Source organism: Phyllobates terribilis, unplaced genomic scaffold, assembly GCF_046119375.1.
Source record: "Phyllobates terribilis strain yellow unplaced genomic scaffold, ASM4611937v1 Scaffold_1__5_contigs__length_1240528914, whole genome shotgun sequence".
NCBI lineage: Eukaryota > Metazoa > Chordata > Amphibia > Anura > Dendrobatidae > Phyllobates > Phyllobates terribilis.
This window is the reverse complement of record NW_027362761.1, coordinates 1,215,638,119-1,215,657,340: the sequence shown is the minus strand read 5'-3', so window position 1 is coordinate 1,215,657,340 and position 19,222 is coordinate 1,215,638,119. Positions and strand designations below refer to the sequence as shown.

The window sequence follows — 19,222 nt, the reverse complement described above, 5'->3', positions numbered from 1 at the left end:
CGGTCCGGGCAGACATCACTTCTGTCTGGCGAGAGATGGATGTGAGAAGAGACGAGCTTGTTCTTCAGGCCCTCGAGGGGCAGCGAGATCAGAGACCACCAAGAACAGAAAAAAACATCATTTCCTTCCTTTATTTATGGGTTTATTACAGTTTCAGATATTAACAGTGAAAATAAGTAATTATTTTACCGCCAAATCGTGCAAGGTCTTGTCCACCAACGATAACGGGACAGTAAAGACGACTAATGTGCACAGACACGATTAAAGGCTGTCGACAATATTCTGGACTAATCCTGAAGAAAAGACTAAATTGGGGCGTTTCGCTGGTAGACCCAAAATGACCGGGGTGCAAAGGGCAGGTGACCGGGGTGCAAAGGGCAGGGGTCTGGTCTTGGAACCAGAAAACATCTTGATCACTAATTTAAGGGGTTGTTGGCCGTGAGATAGCCTCATATGTCCACAACTCGTGTCTAGTATTGCCGCTTGACTTCATTTAAGTGAATAAAATTGAGTTGTAATACCACCTACAACCTGTGGACAGGGGTGGCGCTATTTCTGGAAGAAAGCGGACACAGACTTGTAGAGTTCACGGGATTGTAGGTAGAATATTCCAATGCTGCTCACAGAGCCGTGGTGTTACATGGCTGTACTGAGATACTAGGATCCATCAGTGACTTTAGACAATGTCACAGCTCACCTCCTCCTCCCTTTACAATGATAGGACATTCTACATTAAAGTCAATAGGTAATGGCAATACCTCACTGCCTTCCCTTCTCTGCACAATGACAGCACATGCCCACAAGACTCTGCTATAGAAGTCAATAGGTGATGGTCACAGCTCACCTCCTTCCCCTCCCCGCACATTGACAGCGCATTCCCACAACACCCTCCTATTGAGTTCAATAGGTGATGGTCACAGCTCACCTTTCCTCCTCCTTTCAGTTACAGGGAATGCCCACTACATTTTCCCATAGAAATCAAAAGTTGATGGTTACAGCTCACCTTCTTCCCCTCTCTGCACAATGATGAAGAATGCCCACAACACTTCTATGAAAATCAATAGGTGATGGCCACTGCTCACCTCCTTCCCCTTAATGCACAATGACAGAAAATGCCAACCACAATGTACTATAGAAGTCAATGTGTGATGGATACAGCTCACCCCCCCCCCCCGCACAATAATATTTCATGCCCACAACGATCTCCTACATAAGTCAATATGTGATGGTCACAGCTCAAAACAACAGGGCGTGCCCACAACACCGTCCTATAGCATTCTATAGGTGACGGTCACAGCTCACCTCTTTCCCCTCACTGCAATGTGACAGCGCATGCCCACAACACTCTCCTATAGTAGTCGATATGTGATGGTCACACCTCACCTTCTCCTCCTCCCTGCACAAATCATATTGTCTGCCCACAACACTCTCTTATATAAGTTAATAGGTGATGGTAACAGCTCACCTCCTCCCCCTCCCTGCACAATGAAAGGGAATGCCAACAACAATGAGCGCAGATTTTGATGACAAAGATTAGGTGACTTCGAGATGTTTTTTAGGGTGTGTGCACACGGAGACTTTTGAGGAGGTTTTGGAAAAGAAACTGAAGCAGAAACTTTCCCAAGCTAAAAACGTCCTAAAAACTTGAAGTTTCTGCTCGGTTTCTGCTCGATGAGCACACGGCTTTTAACGGGTTTTTTTATGATTTCTTTTTAGAGTTTCATGATAAATGCAGCAGAGGTCATGAATTCTAATGAAGGTGGCACAAACCCCGCCATCCTGAACGTGGCGGAGGAGGGGCGCGCGCTCGGCCTCCATTCATTGTCCATGGGACTAGCGGAGCCCTGGACTCAGCTTTCTCCGGCAGGACCAATAACTATGAGAGGAGGCCGAGCACCTCCGAGCCATCCAGGATCAGTCCGCGGAGACTCGTCCTCAAGGTTCCAGCCCCTTGATCTTGGGATCAATGAGGGTCTCAGCGATCAATCCCCCCCCCCCCCCCCCAGTGATCAGAAAGTTTGTAGATAAGGGATAACTTTATTTTTTGTGAATAAAAGTGGCTCGAAAACTTCCTGAACACAGTAATTTCTTGGCCAAAAGTTTTACTCTTTTTTCCAAAAAAAAAGGGAAAAAAAATGGGGCAACCTGTGCCGAGTCTGTGAGCAGATGATCTGGGGTCTCGGAGGTCTCGGGGGTCTTTTCATCTGATGCTCATTTGGTTTTGGCCGCAGCGACTTCCGCTTGGGGTCTGGATTCTCTCGGGTAAAACTCGGCCAGCATGGATTCGGGGATTCGTTTTAGAAGCTCCTTGGGGAAGATACGTAGCAGCTGCCACCCGATATCCAACGACTCGAATATGCTTCTGTTCTCATAGGCTCCTAGAGAAGGAGATCACCAGGAGGTACAAAAGTTACGCCAAGAATAAGCTTTGTGTTTAAGTTTCATTTCAAAATGTTGACTTTTAAAGGCTCTTTGATTTGAGTTAACTGAGAATCAGTCAGTGAGCTCATTCTGAAGTGGAGTTTGTAACGTTTATATTACATTTCTGAGCCCCTTTTAGATGATTTATGGCCACATGAAGGTTGAGCTAAACTTTATGGCCATAAATCAGTACAGAGGACAGATAAAAGTGTTACAATGAGCTCACTGACAGATTCTTAGTTAACTCTTACTGCAGTCTGCAAAGGACAGGGAAAGAAAAAGCCTGTGAATGCCGAACGGTGCAAGGTTCTTCATGAAATGTAATTGCAAAAATGATTTTTAGCCCAAAATACAGACATTTAAGAAGAAATATATCCTGAAAGGCCTCCATATTGTTTATAGAGGTTCTCCAGGAATCAGAAGTGATCCCAATGCATAGAATAGAGGATAACTTGGTGATTGCTGGGGGTCCGACTGCCAGGACCCCCAGCAATTCCGGGAATGGGGATCTGAATATTGAGGATTGATGATTCAGGACTCATTCAGGGGTGAAGGATCTAATGGGATCTGCTGGGATCTGCCGGGATCTGATGTTCTTCTGATGACCCTTCTACATCCAGTATCGGAGAGGATCACTCCTACCGGCAGCGAGGACCCTCTTTCTTACCCTGAGCAATGAACTGTCTCTCGAACTTCTGCAGGAACTCCAGGTACAAGAGATCATCGGATGATAGAGCTTCTTCTCCAACCACGGCCTTCATGGCCTGGACATCCTTCCCAATGGCGTAACAGGCGTACTGCGGAGCAACGACAACACCAAGGGCAAAGTAGTATCATATACTGACCACCAGGGATTATATACTGACTATAACACTGACCACCAGGGATTATATACTGACTATAACACTGACCACCAGGGATTATATACTGACTATAACACTGACCACCAGGGATTATATACTGACTATAACACTGACCACCAGGGATTATATACTGACTATAACACCACCAGGGTTAATATACTGACTATAACACTGACCACCAGGGATTATATACTGACTATAACACTGACCACCAGGGATTATATACTGACTATAACACTGACCACCAGGGATTATATACTGACTATAACACTGACCACCAGGGATTATATACTGACTATACCACTGACCACCAGGGATTGTATACTGACTATAACACTGACTACCAGGGATTATATACTGACTATAACACTGACCACCAGAAATTATATACTGACTATAACACTGACAACCAGGGATCATATACTGTCTATAACACTGACCACCAGAAATTATATACTGACTATAACACTGATCATCAGGGATTATATACTGACTATAATACTGACCACCAGGGATTATGTACTGACTATAACACTGACCACCAGGGATTATATACTGACTATAACACTACCACCAGCGATTATATACTGACTATAACACTGACCACCAGGGATTATATACTGACTATAACACTACCACCAGCGATTATATACTGACTATAACACTGACCACCAGCGATTATATACTGACTATAACACTGACCACCAGGGATTATATACTGACTATAACACTGACCACCAGGGATTATATACTGACTATAACACTGACCACCAGGGATTATATACTGACTATAACACTGACCACCAGGGATTATATACTGACTATAACACCACCAGGGTTAATATACTGACTATAACACTGACCACCAGGGATTATATACTGACTATAACATTGACCCCCAGGGATTATTTACTGACTATAACACTGACCACCAGGGATTATATACTGACTATAACACTGACCACCAGGGATTATATACTGACTATAACACTGACCACCAGGGATTACATACTGACCATAACACTGACCACCAGGGATTATGTGCTGACTATAACACTGACCACCAGGGATTATATACTGACAATAACACTGACCACCGAGGATTATATACTGAGCATAACACTGACCACCAGGGATTATATACTGAGTATAACACTGACCACCAGGGATTATATACTGACAATAACACTGACCACCAGGGATTATATATTGACTATAACACTGACCACCAGGGATTATATACTGACTATAACACTGACCACCAGGGATTATATACTGACTATAACACTGACCACCAGGGATTATATACTGACTATACCACTGACCACCAGGGATTATATACTGACTATACCACTGACCACCAGGGATTGTATACTGACTATAACACTGACTACCAGGGATTATATACTGACTATAACACTGACCACCAGAAATTATATACTGACTATAACACTGACAACCAGGGATCATATACTGTCTATAACACTGACCACCAGAAATTATATACTGACTATAACACTGATCATCAGGGATTATATACTGACTATAATACTGACCACCAGGGATTATGTACTGACAATAACACTGACCACCAGGGATTATATACTGACTATAACACTGACCACCAGCGATTATATACTGACTATAACACTGACCACCAGCGATTATATACTGACCATAACACTGACCACCAGGGATTATGTGCTGACTATAACACTGACCACCAGGGATTATATGCTGACTATAACACTGACCACCAGGGATCATATACTGACTATAACACTGACCACCAGGGATTATGTACTGACTATAACACTGACCACCAGGGATTATATACTGACTATAACACTACCACCAGCGATTATATACTGACTATAACACTGACCACCAGGGATTATATACTGACTATAACACTACCACCAGCGATTATATACTGACTATAACACTGACCACCAGCGATTATATACTGACTATAACACTGACCACCAGGGATTATATACTGACTATAACACTGACCACCAGGGATTATATACTGACTATAACACTGACCACCAGGGATTATATACTGACTATAACACTGACCACCAGGGATTATATACTGACTATAACACCACCAGGGTTAATATACTGACTATAACACTGACCACCAGGGATTATATACTGACTATAACATTGACCCCCAGGGATTATTTACTGACTATAACACTGACCACCAGGGATTATATACTGACTATAACACTGACCACCAGGGATTATATACTGACTATAACACTGACCACCAGGGATTACATACTGACCATAACACTGACCACCAGGGATTATGTGCTGACTATAACACTGACCACCAGGGATTATATACTGACAATAACACTGACCACCGAGGATTATATACTGAGCATAACACTGACCACCAGGGATTATATACTGAGTATAACACTGACCACCAGGGATTATATACTGACAATAACACTGACCACCAGGGATTATATATTGACTATAACACTGACCACCAGGGATTATATACTGACTATAACACTGACCACCAGGGATTATATACTGACTATAACACTGACCACCAGGGATTATATACTGACTATACCACTGACCACCAGGGATTATATACTGACTATACCACTGACCACCAGGGATTGTATACTGACTATAACACTGACTACCAGGGATTATATACTGACTATAACACTGACCACCAGAAATTATATACTGACTATAACACTGACAACCAGGGATCATATACTGTCTATAACACTGACCACCAGAAATTATATACTGACTATAACACTGATCATCAGGGATTATATACTGACTATAATACTGACCACCAGGGATTATGTACTGACAATAACACTGACCACCAGGGATTATATACTGACTATAACACTGACCACCAGCGATTATATACTGACTATAACACTGACCACCAGCGATTATATACTGACCATAACACTGACCACCAGGGATTATGTGCTGACTATAACACTGACCACCAGGGATTATATGCTGACTATAACACTGACCACCAGGGATCATATACTGACTATAACACTGACCACCAGGGATTATGTACTGACTATAACACTGACCTCCAGGGATTATATACTGACTATAACACCACCAGGGATAATATACTGACTATAACACTGACAACCAGGGATTATATACTGACTATAACACTGACCACCAGGGATTATATACTGACTATAACACTGACCACCAGGGATTATATACTGACTATAACACTGACCACCAGGGATAATATACTGACTATAACACTGACCACCAGGGATTATATACTGACTATAACACTGACCACCAGGGATTATATACTGACTATAACACTGACTACCAGGGATTATATACTGACTATAACACTGACCACCAGAAATTATATACTGACTATAACACTGACAACCAGGGATCATATACTGTCTATAACACTGACCACCAGAAATTATATACTGACTATAACACTGATCATCAGGGATTATATACTGACTATAATACTGACCACCAGGGATTATGTACTGACTATAACACTGACCACCAGGGATTATATACTGACTATAACACTGACCACCAGCGATTTTATACTGACTATAACACTGACCACCAGCGATTATGTGCTGACTATAACACTGACCACCAGGGATTATATACTGACTATAACACTGACCATCAGGGATCATATACTGACTATAACACTGACCACCAGGGATTACATACTGACCATAACACTGACCACCAGGGATTATGTGCTGACTATAACACTGACCACCAGGGATTATATACTGACAATAACACTGACCACCGAGGATTATATACTGAGCATAACACTGACCACCAGGGATTATATACTGAGTATAACACTGACCACCAGGGATTATATACTGACTATAACACTGACCACCAGGGATTATATATTGACTATAACACTGACCACCAGGGATTATATACTGACTATAACACTGACCACCAGGGATTATATACTGACTATAACACTGACCACCAGGGATTATATACTGACTATACCACTGACCACCAGGGATTATATACTGACTATACCACTGACCACCAGGGATTGTATACTGACTATAACACTGACTACCAGGGATTATATACTGACTATAACACTGACCACCAGAAATTATATACTGACTATAACACTGACAACCAGGGATCATATACTGTCTATAACACTGACCACCAGAAATTATATACTGACTATAGCACTGATCATCAGGGATTATATACTGACTATAATACTGACCACCAGGGATTATGTACTGACTATAACACTGACCACCAGGGATTATATACTGACTATAACACTGACCACCAGCGATTATATACTGACTATAACACTGACCACCAGCGATTATATACTGACCATAACACTGACCACCAGGGATTATGTGCTGACTATAACACTGACCACCAGGGATTATATGCTGACTATAACACTGACCACCAGGGATCATATACTGACTATAACACTGACCACCAGGGATTATGTACTGACTCTAACACTGACCACCAGGGATTATATACTGACTATAACACCACCAGGGATAATATACTGACTATAACACTGACCACCAGGGATTATATACTGACTATAACACTGACCACCAGGGATTATATACTGACTATAACACTGACCACCAGGGATTATATACTGACTATAACACTGACCACCAGGGATTATATACTGACTATAACACTGACCACCAGGGATTATATACTGACTATACCACTGACCACCAGGGATTATATACTGACTATACCACTGACCACCAGGGATTGTATACTGACTATAACACTGACTACCAGGGATTATATACTGACTATAACACTGACCACCAGAAATTATATACTGACTATAACACTGACAACCAGGGATCATATACTGTCTATAACACTGACCACCAGAAATTATATACTGACTATAACACTGATCATCAGGGATTATATACTGACTATAATACTGACCACCAGGGATTATGTACTGACTATAACACTGACCACCAGGGATTATATACTGACTATAACACTGACCACCAGGGATTATATACTGACTATAACACTGACCACCAGGGATTATATACTGACCATAAAACTGAGCACCTAGGATTATGTGCTGACTATAACACTGACCACCAGGGATTATATACTGACTATAACATTGACCCCCAGGGATTATTTACTGACTATAACACTGACCACCAGGGATTATATACTGACTATAACACTGACCACCAGGGATTATATACTGACTATAACACTGACCACCAGGGATTACATACTGACCATAACACTGACCACCAGGGATTATGTGCTGACTATAACACTGACCACCAGGGATTATATACTGACAATAACACTGACCACCGAGGATTATATACTGAGCATAACACTGACCACCAGGGATTATATACTGACTATAACACTGACCACCAGGGATTATATACTGACTATACCACTGACCACCAGGGATTATATACTGACTATACCACTGACCACCAGGGATTGTATACTGACTATAACACTGACTACCGGGATTATATACTGACTATAACACTGACCACCAGAAATTATATACTGACTATAACACTGACAACCAGGGATCATATACTGTCTATAACACTGACCACCAGAAATTATATACTGACTATAACACTGATCATCAGGGATTATATACTGACTATAATACTGACCACCAGGGATTATGTACTGACTATAACACTGACCACCAGGGATTATATACTGACTATAACACTGACCACCAGGGATTATGTACTGACTATAACACTGACCACCAGGCATTATATACTGACTATAACACTGGCCACCAGGGATCATATACTGACTATAACACTGACCACAAGAAATTATATACTGACTATAACACTGACAACCAGGGATCATATACTGTCTATAACACTGACCACCAGAAATTATATACTGACTATAACACTGATCATCAGGGATTATATACTGACTATAATACTGACCACCAGGGATTATGTACTGACTATAACACTGACCACCAGGGATTATATACTGACTATAACACTGACCACCAGGGATTATATACTGACTATAACACTGACCACCAGGGATTATATACTGACTATAACACTGACCACCAGGGATTATATACTGACCATAAAACTGAGCACCAAGGATTATGTGCTGACTATAACACTGACCACCAGGGATTATATACTGACTATAACATTGACCCCCAGGGATTATTTACTGACTATAACACTGACCACCAGGGATTATATACTGACTATAACACTGACCACCAGGGATTATATACTGACTATAACACTGACCACCAGGGATTACATACTGACCATAACACTGACCACCAGGGATTATGTGCTGACTATAACACTGACCACCAGGGATTATATACTGACAATAACACTGACCACCGAGGATTATATACTGAGCATAACACTGACCACCAGGGATTATATACTGAGTATAACACTGACCACCAGGGATTATATACTGACTATAACACTGACCACCAGGGATTATATACTGACTATAACACTGACCACCAGGGATTATATACTGACTATAACACTGACCACCAGGGATTATAATCTGACTATAACACTGACCACAAGGGATTTTATACTGACTATACCACTGACCACCAGGGATTATATACTGACTATACCACTGACCACCAGGGATTGTATACTGACTATAACACTGACCACCAGGGATTATGTACTGACTATAACACTGGCCACCAGGGATTATATACTGACTATAACACTGGCCACCAGGGATCATATACTGACTATAACACTGACCACAAGAAATTATATACTGACTATAACACTGACAACCAGGGATCATATACTGTCTATAACACTGACCACCAGAAATTATATACTGACTATAACACTGATCATCAGGGATTATATACTGACTATAATACTGACCACCAGGGATTATGTACTGACTATAACACTGACCACCAGGGATTATGTACTGACTATAACACTGACCACCAGGGATTATATACTGACTATAACACTGACCACCAGGGATTATATACTGACCATAAAACTGAGCACCAAGGATTATGTGCTGACTATAACACTGACCACCAGGGATTATATACTGACTATAACATTGACCCCCAGGGATTATTTACTGACTATAACACTGACCACCAGGGATTATATACTGACTATAACACTGACCACCAGGGATTACATACTGACCATAACACTGACCACCAGGGATTATGTGCAGACTATAACACTGACCACCAGGGATTATATACTGACAATAACACTGACCACCGAGGATTATATATTGAGCATAACACTGACCACCAGGGATTATATACTGAGTATAACACTGACCACCAGGGATTATATACTGACTATAACACTGATCACCAGGGATTATATGCTGACTATAGCACTGACCAACAGGGATTATGTACTGACTATAACACTGACCACCAGGGACTATATATTGTGTATAACACTGACCGCCAGGGATTATATACTGACTATAACACTGACCACCAGGGATTATATACTGACTATAACACTGACCACCAGGGATTATATACTGACTATAACACTGACTACCAGGGATTATATACTGACTATAACACTGACCACCAGGGATTATATACTGACTATAACACTGACCACCAGGGATTATATACTGACTATACCACTGACCACCAGGGATTATATACTGACTATACCACTGACCACCAGGGATTGTATACTGACTATAACACTGACTACCAGGGATTATATACTGATTATAACACTGACCACCAGAAATTATATACTGACTATAACACTGACAACCAGGGATCATATACTGTCTATAACACTGACCACCAGAAATTATATACTGACTATAACACTGATCATCAGGGATTATATACTGACTATAATACTGACCACCAGGGATTATGTACTGACTATAACACTGACCACCAGGGATTATATACTGACTATAATACTGACCACCAGGGATTATGTACTGACTATAACACTGACCACCAGGGATTGTATACTGACTATAACACTGACCACCAGGGATTATATACTGACTAAAACACTGACCACCAGGGATCATATACTGACTATAACACTGACCACCAGGGATTATGTACTGACTATAACACTGACCACCAGGGATTATATACTGACTATAACAATGACTACCAGGGATTATATACTGACTATAACACTGACCACCAGAAATTATATACTGACTATAACACTGATCATCAGGGATTATATACTGACTATAATACTGACCACCAGGGATTATGTACTGACTATAACACTGACCACCAGGGACTATATATTGTGTATAACACTGACCACCAGGGATTATATACTGACTATAACACTGACCACCAGGGATTATATACTGACTATAACACTGACCACCAGGGATTATATATTGACTATAACACTGACCAACATGGATTATATACTCACTATAACACTGACCACCAGGGATTATATACTGAGTATAACACTGACCACCAGGGATTATATACTGAATATAACACTGACCACCAGGGATTATATACTGACTATAACACTGACCACCAGGGATTATATACTGACTATAACACTGACCACCAGGGATTATATACTGACTATACCACTGACCACCAGGGATTATATACTGACTATACCACTGACCACCAGGGATTATATACTGACTATAACACTGACAACCAGGGATCATATACTGTCTATAACACTGACCACCAGAAATTATATACTGACTATAACACTGATCATCAGGGATTATATACTGACTATAATACTGAAAAACCAGGGATTATGTACTGACTATAACACTGACCACCAGGGATTATATACTGACTATAACACTGACCACCAGGGATTATATACTGACTATCGCACTGACCACCAGGGATTATATACTGACCATAACACTGACCACCAGGGATTATGTGCTGACTATAACACTGACCACCAGGGATTATATACTGACTATAACACTGACCACCAGGGATTATATACTGACTAAAACACTGACCACCAGGGATCATATACTGACTAAAACACTGACCACCAGGGATCATATACTGACTATAACACTGACCACCAGGGATTGTGTACTGACTATAACACTGACCACCAGGGATTATATACTGACTATAACAATGAATATCAGGGATTGTATACTGACTATAACACTGACCACCAGGGATTATATACTGACTATAACACTGACCACCAGGGATTATATACTGACTATACCACTGACCACCAGGGATTATATACTGACTATAACACTGACAACCAGGGATCATATACTGTCTATAACACTGACCACCAGAAATTATATACTGACTATAACACTGATCATCAGGGATTATATACTGACTATAACACTGACCACCAGGGATTATGTGCTGACTATAACACTGACCATCAGGGATTATATACTGACTATAACACTGACCACCAGGGATTATATACTGACTAAAACACTGACCACCAGGGATCATATACTGACTATAACACTGACCACCAGGGATTGTGTACTGACTATAACACTGACCACCAGGGATTATATACTGACTATAACAATGAATACCAGGGATTGTATACTGACTATAACACTGACTACCAGGGATTATATACTGACTATAACAATGACTACCAGGGATTGTATACTGACTATAACACTGACTACCAGGGATTATATACTGACTATAACACTGACCACCAGAAATTATATACTGACTATAACACTGACAACCAGGGATCATATACTGTCTATAACACTGACCACCAGAAATTATATACTGACTATAACACTGATCATCAGGGATGATATACTGACTATAATACTGACCACCAGGGATTATGTACTGACTATAACACTGACCACCAGGGATTATATACTGACTATAACACTGACCACCAGGGATTATATACTGACTATAACACTGACCACCAGGGATTATATACTGACCATAAAACTGAGCACCTAGGATTATGTGCTGACTATAACACTGACCACCAGGGATTATATACTGACTATAACATTGACCCCCAGGGATTATTTACTGACTATAACACTGACCACCAGGGATTATATACTGACTATAACACTGACCACCAGGGATTATATACTGACTATAACACTGACCACCAGGGATTACATACTGACCATAACACTGACCACCAGGGATTATGTGCTGACTATAACACTGACCACCAGGGATTATATACTGACAATAACACTGACCACCGAGGATTATATACTGAGCATAACACTGACCACCAGGGATTATATACTGACTATAACACTGACCACCAGGGATTATATACTGACTATACCACTGACCACCAGGGATTATATACTGACTATACCACTGACCACCAGGGATTATATACTGACTATACCACTGACCACCAGGGATTGTATACTGACTATAACACTGACTACCAGGGATTATATACTGACTATAACACTGACCACCAGAAATTATATACTGACTATAACACTGACAACCAGGGATCATATACTGTCTATAACACTGACCACCAGAAATTATATACTGACTATAACACTGATCATCAGGGATTATATACTGACTATAATACTGACCACCAGGGATTATGTACTGACTATAACACTGACCACCAGGGATTATATACTGACTATAACACTGACCACCAGGGATTATGTACTGACTATAACACTGACCACCAGGCATTATATACTGACTATAACACTGGCCACCAGGGATCATATACTGACTATAACACTGACCACAAGAAATTATATACTGACTATAACACTGACAACCAGGGATCATATACTGTCTATAACACTGACCACCAGAAATTATATACTGACTATAACACTGATCATCAGGGATTATATACTGACTATAATACTGACCACCAGGGATTATGTACTGACTATAACACTGACCACCAGGGATTATATACTGACTATAACACTGACCACCAGGGATTATATACTGACTATAACACTGACCACCAGGGATTATATACTGACTATAACACTGACCACCAGGGATTATATACTGACCATAAAACTGAGCACCAAGGATTATGTGCTGACTATAACACTGACCACCAGGGATTATATACTGACTATAACATTGACCCCCAGGGATTATTTACTGACTATAACACTGACCACCAGGGATTATATACTGACTATAACACTGACCACCAGGGATTATATATTGACTATAACACTGACCACCAGGGATTACATACTGACCATAACACTGACCACCAGGGATTATGTGCTGACTATAACACTGACCACCAGGGATTATATACTGACAATAACACTGACCACCGAGGATTATATACTGAGCATAACACTGACCACCAGGGATTATATACTGAGTATAACACTGACCACCAGGGATTATATACTGACTATAACACTGACCACCAGGGATTATATACTGACTATAACACTGACCACCAGGGATTATATACTGACTATAACACTGACCACCAGGGATTATAATCTGACTATAACACTGACCACCGGGGATTTTATACTGACTATACCACTGACCACCAGGGATTATATACTGACTATACCACTGACCACCAGGGATTGTATACTGACTATAACACTGACCACCAGGGATTATGTACTGACTATAACACTGGCCACCAGGGATTATATACTGACTATAACACTGGCCACCAGGGATCATATACTGACTATAACACTGACCACAAGAAATTATATACTGACTATAACACTGACAACCAGGGATCATATACTGTCTATAACACTGACCACCAGAAATTATGTACTGACTATAACACTGATCATCAGGGATTATATACTGACTATAATACTGACCACCAGGGATTATGTACTGACTATAACACTGACCACCAGGGATTATGTACTGACTATAACACTGACCACCAGGGATTATATACTGACTATAACACTGACCACCAGGGATTATATACTGACCATAAAACTGAGCACCAAGGATTATGTGCTGACTATAACACTGACCACCAGGGATTATATACTGACTATAACATTGACCCCCAGGGATTATTTACTGACTATAACACTGACCACCAGGGATTATATACTGACTATAACACTGACCACCAGGGATTACATACTGACCATAACACTGACCACCAGGGATTATGTGCAGACTATAACACTGACCACCAGGGATTATATACTGACAATAACACTGACCACCGAGGATTATATATTGAGCATAACACTGACCACCAGGGATTATATACTGAGTATAACACTGACCACCAGGGATTATATACTGACTATAACACTGATCACCAGGGATTATATACTGACTATAACACTGACCACCAGGGATTATATACTGACCATAACACTGACCACCAGGGATTATATACTGACCATAACACTGACCACCAGGGATTATATACTGACTATAGCACTGACCAACAGGGATTATGTACTGACTATAACACTGACCACCAGGGACTATATATTGTGTATAACACTGACCGCCAGGGATTATATACTGACTATAACACTGACCACCAGGGATTATATACTGACTATAACACTGACCACCAGGGATTATATACTGACTATAACACTGACTACCAGGGATTATATACTGACTATAACACTGACCACCAGGGATTATATACTGACTATAACACTGACCACCAGGGATTATATACTGACTATACCACTGACCACCAGGGATTATATACTGACTATACCACTGACCACCAGGGATTGTATACTGACTATAACACTGACTACCAGGGATTATATACTGATTATAACACTGACCACCAGAAATTATATACTGACTATAACACTGACAACCAGGGATCATATACTGTCTATAACACTGACCACCAGAAATTATATACTGACTATAACACTGATCCTAAGGGATTATATACTGACTATAATACTGACCACCAGGGATTATGTACTGACTATAACACTGACCACCAGGGATTATATACTGACTATAATACTGACCACCAGGGATTATGTACTGACTATAACACTGACCACCAGGGATTGTATACTGACTATAACACTGACCACCAGGGATTATATACTGACTAAAACACTGACCACCAGGGATCATATACTGACTATAACACTGACCACCAGGGATTATGTACTGACTATAACACTGACCACCAGGGATTATATACTGACTATAACAATGACTACCAGGGATTATATACTGACTATAACACTGACCACCAGAAATTATATACTGACTATAACACTGATCATCAGGGATTATATACTGACTATAATACTGACCAACAGGGATTATGTACTGACTATAACACTGACCACCAGGGACTATATATTGTGTATAACACTGACCGCCAGGGGTTATATACTGACTATAACACTGACCACCAGGGATTATATACTGACTATAACACTGACCACCAGGGATTATATATTGACTATAACACTGACCAACATGGATTATATACTCACTATAACACTGACCACCAGGGATTATATACTGACTATAACACTGACCACCAGGGATTATATACTGACTATAACACTGACCACCAGGGATTATATACTGACTATAACACTGACCACCAGGGATTATATACTGACTATAACACTGACCACCAGGGATTATATACTGACTATACCACTGACCACCAGGGATTATATACTGACTATACCACTGACCACCAGGGATTATATACTGACTATAACACTGACAACCAGGGATCATATACTGTCTATAACACTGACCACCAGAAATTATATACTGACTATAACACTGATCATCAGGGATTATATACTGACTATAATACTGAAAATCCAGGGATTATGTACTGACTATAACACTGACCACCAGGGATTATATACTGACTATAACACTGACCACTAGGGATTATATACTGACTATCGCACTGACCACCAGGGATTATATACTGACCATAACACTGACCACCAGGGATTATGTGCTGACTATAACACTGACCACCAGGGATTATATACTGACTATAACACTGACCACCAGGGATTATATACTGACTAAAACACTGACCACCAGGGATCATATACTGACTAAAACACTGACCACCAGGGATCATATACTGACTATAACACTGACCACCAGGGATTGTGTACTGACTATAACACTGACCACCAGGGATTATATACTGACTATAACAATGAATACCAGGGATTGTATACTGACTATAACACTGACCACCAGGGATTATATACTGACTATAACACTGACCACCAGGGATTATATACTGACTATAACACTGACCACCAGGGATTATATACTGACTATACCACTGACCACCAGGGATTATATACTGACTATAACACTGACAACCAGGGATCATATACTGTCTATAACACTGACCACCAGAAATTATATACTGACTATAACACTGATCATCAGGGATTATATACTGACTATAACACTGACCACCAGGGATTATGTGCTGACTATAACACTGACCATCAGGGATTATATACTGACTATAACACTGACCACCAGGGATTATATACTGACTAAAACACTGACCACCAGGGATCATATACTGACTATAACACTGACCACCAGGGATTGTGTACTGACTATAACACTGACCACCAGGGATTATATACTGACTATAACAATGAATACCAGGGATTGTATACTGACTATAACACTGACTACCAGGGATTATATACTGACTATAACAATGACTACCAGGGATTGTATACTGACTATAACACTGACTACCAGGGATTATATACTGACTATAACAATGACTACCAGGGATTGTATACTGACTATAACACTGACTACCAGAAATTATATACTGACTATAACAGTGACAACCAGGGATCATATACTGTCTATAACACTGACCACCAGAAATTATACACTGACTATAACACTGATCATCAGGGATTATATACTGACTATAACACTGACCACCAGGGTTTATATACTGACAATAACACTGACCACCGAGGATTATATACTGAGTATAACACTGACCACCAGGGATTATATACTGAGTATAACACTGACCACCAGGGATTATATATTGACTATAACACTGACCACCAGGGATTATATACTGACCATAACACTGACCACCAGGGATTATGTACTGACTATAACACTGGCCACCATGGATCATATACTGACTATAACACTGACCACCAGAAATTATATACTGACTATAACACTGATCATCAGGTATTATATACTACAAAAGACAAAAGACAAAAATATATCTCATACCCTACCATCATTATATATAAATGTACAGCAAAGTTGCATAATAAATATAGGGTACTTAGTGAACTATTTTTGATCAAAAAAAGTATACAAGCCGTCCCACCAGCGGCAAGGTGACCCTAAATTGGGACGGTACCTATACTGCCTATATTAAAAACCTTACTGTATATCAAAGTTGAAGTAATGCATATAAAAGGGTAGACAAATAGGACCGGGTCCCAACTCCAGACCACCCAGGCCCGTGGTAAGCTACATATATACTAATCAGCTCAACAAAGGGAATGCCACACCCTTAAATTGCACAGAATGCAAACAAGACAAAAAACCAAGCAATGTGAACTGAGGTCTAAGATGGTAGACATACAAGAAACAGAGGCATGTTCACACTAGCAAAAAAGAAACAAAACCTACAAAAGACAAAAATATATCTCATACCCTACCATCATTATATATAAATGTAAAGCAAAGTTGCATAATAAATATAGGGTACTTAGTGAACTATTTTTGATCAAAAAAAGTATACAAGCCGTCCCACCAGCTTGTATACTGGTGGGACGGTGGGACGGCTTGTGGGACGGCTTGTATA

The 19,222-nt window shown here is 40.4% G+C and overlaps 1 protein-coding gene across 1 annotated transcript in view; it reads right to left on the bottom strand.

Moving 5' to 3' along the window:
• Positions 1 to 2,017: 2,017 nt before the first annotated feature.
• Positions 2,018 to 19,222, bottom strand: part of ATP6V1B1 (ATPase H+ transporting V1 subunit B1) — a 379,213-nt gene continuing 362,008 nt past the window's right edge. The window contains exons 13-14 of the mRNA XM_073649636.1: positions 3,089 to 3,218; positions 2,018 to 2,378 (exon numbers count right to left, since the gene is read on the bottom strand). Coding sequence (XP_073505737.1) covers positions 2,212 to 2,378; positions 3,089 to 3,218 — 297 coding nt within the window. The 3' untranslated portion in view covers positions 2,018 to 2,211. The remainder of the gene's footprint in view (positions 2,379 to 3,088; positions 3,219 to 19,222) is intronic.